The 12572-nt window shown below is 40.1% G+C and overlaps 1 protein-coding gene across 2 annotated transcripts in view; it reads left to right on the top strand.

Annotated features, from left to right (window-relative positions):
* Positions 1–12572, top strand: part of Glg1 (golgi glycoprotein 1) — an 87865-nt gene that overhangs the window by 40842 nt on the left and 34451 nt on the right. For both annotated transcript variants that reach the window (XM_050143596.1, XM_050143595.1), the window contains exons 4-8: positions 461–676; positions 4806–5009; positions 6037–6108; positions 8514–8697; positions 9571–9785. In XM_050143596.1, the coding sequence (XP_049999553.1) occupies positions 461–676; positions 4806–5009; positions 6037–6108; positions 8514–8697; positions 9571–9785 (891 nt within the window). The remainder of the gene's footprint in view (positions 1–460; positions 677–4805; positions 5010–6036; positions 6109–8513; positions 8698–9570; positions 9786–12572) is intronic.

A 12572-nucleotide genomic window follows, 5' to 3' on the forward strand; every position in this document is an offset into this window, starting at 1 on the left:
GATGTAGTAGTACCAGGAAAGGATAGTTCAAGAGTTCAGAAAATGTAATAGCCATCTTCTAGTTTTGAAAGACAGGAAATGTTAGGGCTTCTATGTCCTGAATCAGGAAAGGGAAATCCCAGTTTCTATGACCTTGCTTGGGCAAGAGAGTCAGTGAAGACCAAATTCTTTGTCTCTACCATATCATTATATAACATCATCTTTCCTTAAAACCAATGTATTTCTAAACAGCCTCCTTTTTGTCTCTTATGTAATGAGCTTTTAATGACTGAACTCAGGAGGCAGAAGCAAGTGGGATCTCTGAGTTGAAGGCTAGCCTGCTGTATAGAGAGTCCTAGGCTAGCCAGGGCTATATACTGAGATATTATCTCCAGCAACAACAATAACAAAATAAGTTTCTTGGTTTGAATGTGGTTTCTTGATTTTAAATGTGTAAAGTAGCTACTTTTTTTTTTAACAGATTAAAGAATGTGCTGAAGAACCAGTTGGTAAAGGTTACATGGTTTCCTGCTTGGTGGATCACCGAGGCAACATAACTGAATATCAGTGTCACCAGTACATTACTAAAATGACAGCTATCATTTTCAGTGATTACCGTTTGATTTGTGGCTTCATGGATGACTGCAAAAATGATATCAACACTTTGAAATGTGGCAGTATCCGTCTTGGTGAAAAGGTATCTACTGCATTTACTTCTCCAGTGAACCTATGAACTTGTAAATGAAAACCTTCTCTCACATGGGAGAAAACTTGGACTTGAGGTGATAGAGAACGAACTTGTACAGACACTTCCTATGATCCAAGACTGACTCAGGGCATTTGTAGGTTGTAACAAAAATACCTAATAGAAGTAGTTTAAGGAAGGATGCTCTAGGGGCAGTGATAAGGCCTCAGCCTCCCTCATTTACAAAAAAAAAAAAAAAAAAAAAAGTTCCTTGCTATATAGTTTCCTCTAGGACCTCAGGGAATGTTTAATCCTCTAGGGCCAAACTTCAGATTTGCTGCCACTGAAACTGACCTACAAGGCCCAGAGAAGAAAGGATTCATGGCTAATCTGTCCTCACCCTTCCTCTGTATAAGTATGTAAAATAATGTTATGATATTCAACTTTAGTGATTTTTCCCCCCAAGATGAGTTTTAGAACAAAGAAGGTACATTTTCAAAACCTTTGGAATTTTCTAAGTAAATGTCAGAATGAAAGGGCAGGTCTCCAGAAGTGAAAGTACAAATGATTCACATCATGAAGAAAAATAGGATGGCTAACAGAACTGCTCAGTCGTGGACCTTTGCTACAGCGTCCAGACGTCTGCACTTTTGTTAGTTATATCAGTTTAGTAATCAGTTACCTTGAATAGTTGAAATAGTCTTTTCCTTCAGTCCACTGAAATAATCACAGGAAACTTAAAACTAGAGAATGGTAAAAACCCATCAGACTTTTAAATGCTTATCAAGACAGTATTTTTCAGACAAATTTTTTTCTTATATATAATTATATAAAAATATTGCATAACTAATAAAAATTTATTGAGTTTTAAAAGCATTCACTGCTCTTGCAGAGGACTTGTATTTGGTTTTCAGCATCCATGTCAGGCAGCTCACAACTAAATCTAACTCCTGCTCCTGGAGATTTAATGCCTTTGGCCTCTGAAGGCACTAGCACTCATATTTATAGCCCCCTATCTACCTACACACACACACACACACACACACACACACACACACACACACACACACACTTTAAAATAGGGTAAATCTTTAAAAAAAAAAAATGGGCAGAAGATGGTGTCTGGTAAATGGCACATAAGGTAAAGACATTTGCAGTCTAATGACCTGAGTTCAGTTTCCTAGGTCCACATGAAGGAAGGAAAGAGCTGACTCCCATGAGTTATCCTCTGATCTTCACTTGGCACCTGTGCCATCCACCCCAACTCTCCTCTACACAGAGGCTTTGGTTTAATCTCTAGCACCATACACTTAAATAAATCTAGCTGAGCATAGTGATGCACGCTTCTAATCCCAGCACATGAGTTGCCGAGACCAGCAGATCTCTTGAGTTCAAGGCCAGCATAGATTGTGTTTTGTAAGCTGGTTTTCTTTATGTTTAAAAACCACCTGTGAGTGAGTACATGTGATAATTGTCTTTCTGGGTGTGGGCCACCTCACTCAAAATAATGTTTTCTAGCTCCATCCGTTTGCCTGCAAAATTCAAGCTGCCTTATTTTTTCTGCTGTGTAGTACTCCATTGTATAAATGTACCACATTTTCCTTATCCATTCTTCAGTTGAGGCGCATTTATGTTGTTTCCTGGTTCTGGCTATGACAAACAATGCTGCTATGAACATAGTTGAGCACATGTCCTTGAGGCATGATTGAGCATCCTTTGGCTATGTGCCCAAAAGTGGTATTACTGGGTCTTGAGGAAGGTTGTTTCCTAATTTTCTGAGAAATTGGCACACTGACATCCAAAGGGGTTGTACTAGCTTGCATTCCCACCAGCAATGCAGGAGTGTTCCCTTTACCCCACAATCTCTCCAGCATAAGTTGTCATCAGTGTTTTTGATCTTGGCCATTCTTACAGGTATAAGATGGACTCTCAGAGTTGTCTTGATTTGCATTTCTCTGAGGACTAAGGATGTTGAACATTTCCTTAAGTGTCTTTCAGCCATTTTAGATTCATCTGTTGAGAATTATCTGTTTAGGTCTGTACCCCATTTTTTAAATTGGATTGTTTGTTCTTTTGACCACCAATTTCTTGAGTTCTTTGGATATTTTGGAGATCAGAACTCTTACCTGTTGTGGGGTTAGTGAAGATCTTTTCCCATTCTGTTGGCTGTTGTTTTGTCTTGTTGACTACGTCCTTTGTTTTACAGAAGCTTTTCAGTTTCAGGAGGTTCCATATTAATTGTTTCTCTCAGTGTCTGTGCTGATACAGCAAGCACTTTTCCTGCTTTCTTTTTCTTTTCTTTTTTTCCTTCTTTCTTTTTTAACTTTATTTTATGTGTATTGGTGTAAAAAGATCAGATTGCCTAGAACTGGAGTTACAGACAGTTGTGAGCTGCCTTGTGGGTACTGGGAACTGAACTCTGGTCCTCTGGAAAAGCAGCCATTGTTCTTAACTACCAAGCCATCTCATCTTGGCACACCCCCCCCTTTTTTTTTAAACAAGTCTTTGTGTAGCACAGGCTGGCATGGAATCTGCTAAGTAGCTGAATGTGACCTGCTTCAGTTGCCATTCGTGATCCTTTGATGTATAACCTCCCAGGAATGGCGCCTAGAGTCTTTTGTAGGCTAAGTACTCTGCCATTTATGCCACATCCTCAGTACACCTTCCTTCCTTTCTCTTTTCTTTGTTTTTTTTTTTTTTTTTTTTTTTTTGCTATTAAGCAGGTAGAATTTCACATTAGCTAGACTGACCTCAAGCTTACTATGTAGCTGAGGCTAGCTTTGACTCCTGACCCTCCAGCCACTACCTCCAAGTTAGTGCTAAGATTATAGACCTGTCCCAGCATGCCCAGAAATTCTTACAGCGTTACCCCATACAGCCTCCCAGTGCTGGGGATTGAGTACATGAGCTGTGTATACTAGGCTACCACTCTACCATTGACCTCAGCCATAGACATAGTCACCATTGTCAAATATTTGTTTGTAATTCAGTTACCCAAAGGGCAGAACCAGATAGGAACTCAGAGTAACTTTGTAAATATCTTTTATTTTGAAAAAGTAGCCAGGTGTGGTGGTACATGCCTATAATCTCAGTAATGTCAGTGTTGGTTTCTAATTGTTTATTTCTGTGTGTGTGTGTCTCTCTCAGTCTCTTCCCACTCTCACCTGCTGTGTGATGACACACATGGAGATAAGAGGAAAACTTGGGAGAGTGTCATTTCTCATCCCACCAAGTGTTTAAGATTTTATTTATTATGTATATAGTATTCTGCCTGCATGTATATCTGCAGGCCAGAAGAAGGAACCATATCTCATTATAGGACAGTTGTGAACCACCATGTGGTTGCTGGGAATTGAACTCAGGATCTCTGGAAGAGGAACCAGTTCTCTTAACCCCTGAACTATCTATCTCTCCAGCCCCAATGTCATTTCTTAAGAATTTCTGACCATATATATATTTATTTGTATATATATTATATATATATACAAACTAAATAAATAACTTAGAAAACTTTAAAGCCTACTGTTTTAATAGGAGGGAAGAGCTCCTGACATTTCAAACATAAAAATATAAGAACTCAAGACCTTATTATTAGTGCTAAGCTATACCAAAATTCCTAGGACTTCAGGGCTAGAGAGTTGACTCTTGTTAAGAGTTCTTCTGCTCTTGCAGAAGATCAGAGTTCAATTCCCAACACTTTGTTAGGTAGTTCTCAAGCATCTGTAACTCCAGCTCCAGGGGACATGATGTCTTCTTCTGGCCTCCAGAGGGACCCATACACATATGCAAATACAGATACACACATACAAATAAATAAAACTTTTTGAAAAAAAAATCTTAAGAATAACTTCTAAGAATCCTATTTTCCATTTATAATGTGCGTGTGTGAGTGTAAGAGATAGACCCATGGAGGCCAGGAAGCTTTGGCTCTCCTGGAGCTGGAGTTAGGAACAATTGTGAATCACCAGCATAAGTAGTAGGAACTGAATCCAGATCCTCTGCTAGACCAGAATGTGATTCTTAACTGCTGAACCAACTCTCCAGCCTCTACACACCCCGCCCCCCTCCCTTTTTTTTTGAAGAGCAACTGTTTATTTGATCTCTGTATGGTGAAAGATTTAAAATATCCTTGCTATTTTAGGATGCACATTCACAAGGTGAGGTGGTATCGTGTTTGGAAAAAGGCCTGGTGAAAGAAGCAGAAGAAAAAGAGCCGAAGATTCAAGTCTCTGAACTCTGCAAGAAAGCCATCCTCCGGGTGGCTGAGCTGTCCTCGGATGACTTTCATTTGGACCGTCATTTGTATTTTGCTTGCCGAGATGATCGGGAGCGCTTTTGTGAAAATGTGAGTCACTATGAATCTGTTTTTCTTTTTTTTAAATATCTGTAGTACTGTATTCCAGAATGAAATACACCATCACAAACAGGCACACATAGGAAAGCCACTAAAGTAGAAGATGGAATTGGTCCCAAGGTACAAAAAATAGTGTTGGGTGCTCAGTCTTGAAGATGTAACAACATGAACTAACAGTTTGTTTCTGACAGTCTGAATACATTATTTTTCTACTTTCTCATACCTTTTAATTTCAGGGTTTTGTTTTTGTTTTAAGACAGGCCATCTTCTACATAGCCCTGTCTGTTCTAGAAGTCACTATATAGCCCAGGCTGATGTTGAGCTCACAGAGATCCATTTATTTCTACCTTTGTCCTCTGCCTTCCTATCCTAGTGCTGGAATTAAAGGCAAGGGCCACCGTGCTGGGCATAGTTTCGGTTCTTCAAAACCTATTTTGTCTACAGTGAGTTGATGGTGCACGCTTTATTCCCAGCTCTCAGTAAAATAGACAGTAGTCAGGTTTGGTGGCAGGGACTGGTAGATCTTGTAAGTTGGAGGCCAGGTCTATAGATTTTCAGGACAGCTAGGGTTGCACAGAGATATACTGTCTCAAAACAAATAAAAAATTATCTAACTTTAAAACCTTATCCTTGGCTAGAGCTCGGCCTGCTGATTTCATGAGACAACTTCCAGTCCCCTTCCTTCTTTTCCCTATGCAGAGAATTGAATGCAGTCCCTTGCACATGTTAGACCCCCTAAGCTTTGTACACACTTCACTGATCTCTTTTCTGACTCAGCAAAGGACTGAGTAACCTCTGTGTCCTCCCTTTCTACATGCCGTTTTGAATTTTCAGTGTTAGCTATCAGAGCCACTGACTATAAAGTCTAACTGACTCTGGTATCAAATTTAAGAGACTCACTTGAGTTTTCTAATTAATAGTGTATTTAATAAAGGTTCTGTATAAGACTGGGTATATCATAGCATATTAGCATATCATTAGCTAATTGTAATTATCATGTGTATGTTTTCTCTTACAGACCCAAGCTGGTGAAGGAAGAGTGTATAAATGTCTTTTTAACCATAAATTTGAAGAATCCATGAGTGAAAAGGTACCACTTTGAAGGGAACTATTGTTTTACTATTTTAGAAAGCTTCAGCAAACAAACTTTAGTTTCTTTTTTTGGTTTAGATTTGGGTGATTGTTTCTGGAACATAGTCTCATACCCCAGACTGTCCTCAAACTCAGGATGGAGCCAAGGGTGACCTTGAAGTCCTGATCCTCTTTCTTTTGCCTCCCAAATTCTGGGATTCACATGTGCTACCACTGCTGGCTTTTAGAACATTCTCTGACACGGTTGTTTTGTAGTCTTTCCAAAGGGTTGATATCAAAACACCATCCATATACTCAGATACCACATACTCAAATATCAGAGGGTGGTCAGTCAAGTTTCTTATACAAAATAGCATAGTTTTTGTATAATAACCTATGCACATTCTCCTGTGAACTTTAAGCGTCAAGATTGCTTAAAATACCTCACTTGCCAGGTGGTGATGCAAGCACCTTTAATCCCAGCACTCATGAGGGAGAGGCAAGTGGATCTCTGAGTCTGAAGCCAGCCTGGTCTACAAAGCAAGTTCCAGGGCAGCCAGGGCTACATAGAGTAATCGTTTCTCAAAAAAAACAAAATGTGAGCCGGGCAGTGGTGGCGCACGCCTTTAATCCCAGCACTTGGGAGGCAGAGGCAGGAGGCAGAGGCAGGCGGATCTCTGTGAGTTCGAGACCAGCCTGGTCTACAAGAGCTAGTTCCAGGACAGGCTCCAAAACCACAGAGAAACCCTGTCTCAAAAATAAATAAATAAATAAATAAATAAATAAATAAATACCAAAAAAAAGGCAAAATGTGTGTGTGTGTGTGTACACACATGTGTGTATATCTCTCACACTGTGGATGAGGTGATAACTGCAATGATTGTTGCTACATTACATTGTTCAGGGGGTGGTGACTAGAAGATTATCTGTATATAATTGGTACAAACACAGTTTTCTTCCTCCAAAATAATTCCAAACTATGGATCCACAGAACTGACTTTACCAAGGTATGAATTACTGATAGAGAGCACATACTCTCCAGAGCTGAGACACTTGTTTAAGTGCACTGAGTATATTTAGGCACTTGGTCTGGTTGCACATGCCTGTGATAGATACCCTCGCTCAGAAGGCGAAGGCAGGAGGGTCTGCAGTTTGGGGCCAGTCACGGTACATAGTAATAGTCCATCTTAAAAAGCAAGACAGACCTGACAGGACTGCTCAGAGAATAAAGGCACCTGCCTCCAAGCCAGATGGCCTGAATTCATCCAGAATCCACATGATTGAAGGAGGAACTCAACCTTTGCAGGTTGCTCTCTGATCTCCACATACATGTTGTGGTGCACCCACTACCCCCCCCACGCTCACATACAAAGTAAATAAATAAATTTTGAAAAATATATTTGTCTTAAACCAAGAAAACGACACTCAAATTGTGATGCTTATACAGTGAGAAGTCATTTGAGATTAAAATTGGAGAAATTTTTAAGTAAGAACCAAATTAATGTCAGCTCTGCATACTCAGGTAGTGTGTGCTAACCATCCTAATAGCCTTCACTGGTAGCCAGCTGTTTGATTTTTTTTTCTTAATTTATTTATTATGTATGTAGTGTTCTGGGCACCAGATCTCATTATAATGGGTATGAGCCATCATGCAGTTGCTGGGAATTGAACTCAGGACCTCCAGAACAGCAGTTAGTTCTCTTAACCTCTGAGCCATCTCTCCAGCCCAGCTGTTTAATTTTTTCAGTATTATCTCCTTAAATGTTCTTATTAACCTTAGTCCTGTCACTAAATGGACAGGACTTTGTAATGTTTTGAAAAGTAACTAATTTTGCAATTCTATGTTTTGATTTCTTATACAGCTCAAGTATTTACTGTCTTCAGAGTAAACAGAAAGCCTGTTCAACAGCACAGCTGTCACTTAGTTCTTGTGAAATTTATACCAGGAGTATGGCTGAATAAGAAAGAATACTTTGTGTCAAGTTTAGTGTGTTAGGACCCAGCAGACATCTATGTGCTGCCCTTCTAGCAACAATTAACAGTTCACCACCAGATTCCAGAGTTTCCCATTGATTTACTCCTAATTCTTTTCATACTGTTTATTATTTTTTGTATATGAATTTTTTGCCTGTATGCACGTATGTGTATGTTGGCAGAAGTTAGAAGAGGGTCAGAATCCTGGAACTGGAGTTAGAGAATGCTGTGTAGGTGCTGAGAATGGAACCTGGGTCCTCTGGAAGAGCTACAAGTGCTCTTAACTGCTGAATCATCTCTCCAGACCCTAGAGCCAGATTTTAAACAAACTTAGATAGGCATTTTGGTAAAAAGTACAGTTGTTGACTTGGATGGTTCTGAGTGTCTTCTGCTTATGAGATAACTGAGCCACGTTAAGTGGTCTCTCCTTCCCTTACACTCTTTCCTCAGTGTAGAGAAGCACTAACTACACGCCAAAAGCTCATTGCTCAGGATTATAAAGTCAGTTATTCACTGGCCAAATCCTGTAAGAGTGACTTGAAGAAATACCGGTGCAATGTGGAAAACCTTCCTCGGTCCCGGGAAGCCAGGCTCTCCTACCTTCTGATGTGCCTGGAGTCAGCTGTGCACAGAGGTGATTAATGCTTCATTCCTCTTACCTCTCATTCCTTCTCAGTCCCCTTCTGAAGCTTCTTGTGCCTATAACTAGTTATTTCCTAATGTTTCTTTTAGACCTTTGAATTTGTACAGTGGCTACTGAAGCATTCTTTAGAATAGTGGGATAACATGTTACACAAGTTTTAGGTCAAAGTGACTTTAAATTATGGCTCTAAATTATATCAGCAAACTAACTGGCTGGATAACCTATGTGTTTAGATTGGGGGGAATTGCTAGGGGGTAGGTCTTGTTGCTTTTTTCAGTTTTCCCTGATCACTTTTATAGCTCAGAAACGTGGGAGAACTGCTGTGATATTTGAAAGATAGTTTTGTTTTATTTGGGTTTTTTTTGTTTGTTTGTTTGTTTTTCACAAACATTAGCTGTTTGGGGCAATAGGGGTTGTTCTATGGGTTTCTTTACTGCCCTCAATAGTTTTCTTATTAATAAGACATCTAGGGATGTGTGTGTGTGTGTGTGTGTATGTGTATATATATGTATAAATGTAGCTCAGTGCTAAGTGCTATGTAACATGAATGAGGCCGCCACCACCACCCCCCAATCAAAAAAAGGAAGGGGGAAAAAGGGACTTTATTTGGCAAAACATTTGCATTATTAGTTCATAAGGTCTGTAATGTACAACCCTGCAGGTTAAACCTGGGTCTCTAGAGACTGTGTTTGCTTTATGCTGCTGAAGCTTTTGCCAAGTTCTAAGCATTTCAATGTAGTAGATATAAATTTAATCCAGAAAGGAAATGGCTTATTCTTTTGCATACAGAAAAGTGTGCATTAAGTGTAGAGATTACCGGTCCTCAAGCTCATTTTTCATAGCTGTATGATTTACCCCTAACAGGGCGACAGGTGAGCAGTGAGTGCCAAGGGGAGATGTTGGATTATCGACGCATGCTGATGGAAGATTTCTCTCTGAGTCCTGAGATCATCCTGAGCTGCCGAGGGGAGATTGAACACCACTGTTCTGGACTCCATCGGAAAGGGCGGACCCTCCACTGTCTGATGAAAGTAGTGCGGGGTGAAAAAGGGAACCTTGGAATGAACTGCCAGCAGGCGGTAAGGAAAAATATTTCTACTGCCACCTTGGCTGTTGTCTTACTTAGGATTACTATTGCTGTGATGAAACACCATGACCAGTCCAACCTGGGGAGAAAGGGTTTATTTTAAATACTTTTTCTTTTTTTTTTTTTTAATATTTATTTATTTTGTATACAATGTTCTGTCTCTGTGTATGCCTGAAGGCCAGAAGAGGGCATCAGACCTCATTACAGATGGTTGTGAGCTACCATGTGGTTGCTGGGAATTGAACTCAGGACCTTTGGAAGAGCAGGCAATGCTCTTAACCACTGAGCCATCTCTCCAGCCCCCTAAATATTTACTTTTTCATATTGTAGTTAATCATTGAACAAAGTCAAGGCAGGAACTCAAGCGGGAATCTGGAGGTAGCAACTAATGTAGAGGCCATAGAGGACTGCTGCTTACTTATTTGTCCTTTGTGGCTTGCTCAGCTGACTTTATTATAGAACCCAGGACCACCTCACTAGAGGTGACACCACCCACAATCACCCGGGACCTCCCACATCAATCATCAATTAAAAAATGCCCCATAGGCTTGCATACAGCCGGGTCTTATGGAGGCTCCCTCCTCTCGGATGACTCTAGCTTGTGTCAGGTTGACCTCAACTAGCCAGAACAGCTGTCACATTTTGTCAGCCAAGGAACCTGACAGGCAGTTTCTCTGGATTTACTCCTGACATCACAATGAATACCAGGTACTAATGATAGACAGAATTATTGTTTCTATGAGCAGGTTTTATTAAGGATGTAGAAGTTGCTGCACTTCAAAGCTCAAATCCATAATCAATAAAAACAGCTCTGGAGTTGCTTATTTTTTTCCTGTTTCTAAAGAACTTGCCAAATTTGATTATTAAACACAGAAAGAATAAAGGCAAATCGGTTTCTGCAAAATCAAGGAAGGCTGTTAGCAGAAGAGAACTTGCCTGTCTTAACAAGTTTGATTGAGTTGAAATTGAGAGTTGACATGAATGGAAAATTTCTGGCAGTTTCTTTTCTTCCTTTTTTACTCATATGCTGCAAGCCTGAAACGTTTCCAGAATTACACTGTCTTTATTAATTAAACCAAGGCAACTATGAATAGAATGGTCTTTATTTCACTGGCTCCAAACTTTGCAGGAAAGGGTGTAAAGGTGGTTGGGAGAAGATAAATAAAGTAACTCTTAATTCAGTGTTCATAAGCAAGCAATCCAATAACTGAAGATCAGAATAGAGTCATCAAAATACTTTATAGTTTTATAGTGCCTTTGTCTCATTACCTTTGTCCACCTTTGTTACTTTTTTGAATAATAAATCCCTTGTGCAGTTTAGAATACCAAATACAACAGTAGCACCCTGTACAGTGACTCTCCCTTTAGGAAGCATGAACAATACTTTAGTTTTAGAACTAAAGTGTCACTTTAGAAAACCACTATTTGGAGCTGGAAAGATGGCTCAGCAGTTAAGAGCACTGGCTGTTCTTCCACTGAACCCACATGACAGCTCACAACTGTTGCTGCAAGATCTGACACCCTCATATAGATATACATGCAGGCAGAACACCAGTGCACATAATATCAAAATAGTTTACAAAAAAGAAAACCACATTTTATTTTATACTTTGCTTTTGGTATTGTTATTAAAAACTAAGTATTACTTGAGTTTTATTTTCTAACCAATCATGTAAAAATCAGAATTTCAGTCTGTAACAAAATTTGATAGTCTGAAACACAAGCTTATATAAGCTTGGATATTGGAGTGAAATTTTACCTTAGCTTCTGTTAACCCTGACTCAGTAGATAGTATTGTGCAGTTGCATAATGTATCTTATGGTGGGATGAAAAGACAGCTGTAGACTCTTCTCTAAAATAGCAAAGTCAGCTAGGAGGAGGCTTCTGGAACCTACTGTGGACTGAGTTGTTGAAGATCAGTTTCTCTGTAGTGTAGTGAGCTGCATGGAATCACACCTGATGGAGATGTATAATCAACTCCTATGGCTAAAGTCTGACTTATGCTATTATTACGAAATGATTATCAGCTGCTTGCATATGCGTGGGCCTATGGGCAGTGCCCACCTGGCAATCCGGGATTGGCAGCCCATGCCTACTTAAGGGCTGGGAGAGGTTTGCCCAGAAGGGGGGGGAGAGAAAGTGAATAAAGTCCTGGAATAAACTGCAGTGAGAAGAGCTCCGGTGGTCGCGTCATTCCTTGCGAGACGAGGGTGGCCGTGACACTGTAGTCCTCCTTGATGGCTGTTGTTGCCCTCGGTGTCCTCCATGCCAATGAGTGTGCCTGGCTGCAGTCCAGGATGACTCAGGAGACAGCCTCTGCTGGGTTTGCTTTGCATCCTTAATTCCATCTAGAAAGGCTGTGGAGGGAGGGTAGGGGGAAATTATCTTTACTTAGCCTACAGCTGCTGTAAAGTGTTCAGGAAAGGAAAATAGACTGGACTCAACTTTATTTTAAGGCACCTTGTTCACTCCCTGAAAGTGAGCTTGTTGAAAGAACAAGTGACTCAAAGGTAAGTGAGTGCCACCCACTTCACCCTTTCTGCCCAGAAAAGGTGCTTTCCAAACCAGAGGGTGACCGCAAATAGTGAACTGTGTGGTTTTGACTGCATTAAGACTGCTTAGGAAAGAAACATTGCATTTTTATTGTGTGGTTGTTGTTGGGTTTTTGTTTGTTTCTAATCACAAAAGTTAGAGGCATTTCTCCAAAGGTAGTCTTCCTTCCTCTTCTTTATTATCCATCCTTAAAATAATGAATGCTTTAAAGCAGTTCTTGTGGATT

The sequence above is a fragment of the Alexandromys fortis genome, unplaced genomic scaffold, assembly GCF_014885135.2.
Source record: "Alexandromys fortis isolate MF-2015 unplaced genomic scaffold, M_Fortis_MF-2015_v1.1 scaffold_1, whole genome shotgun sequence".
NCBI lineage: Eukaryota > Metazoa > Chordata > Mammalia > Rodentia > Cricetidae > Alexandromys > Alexandromys fortis.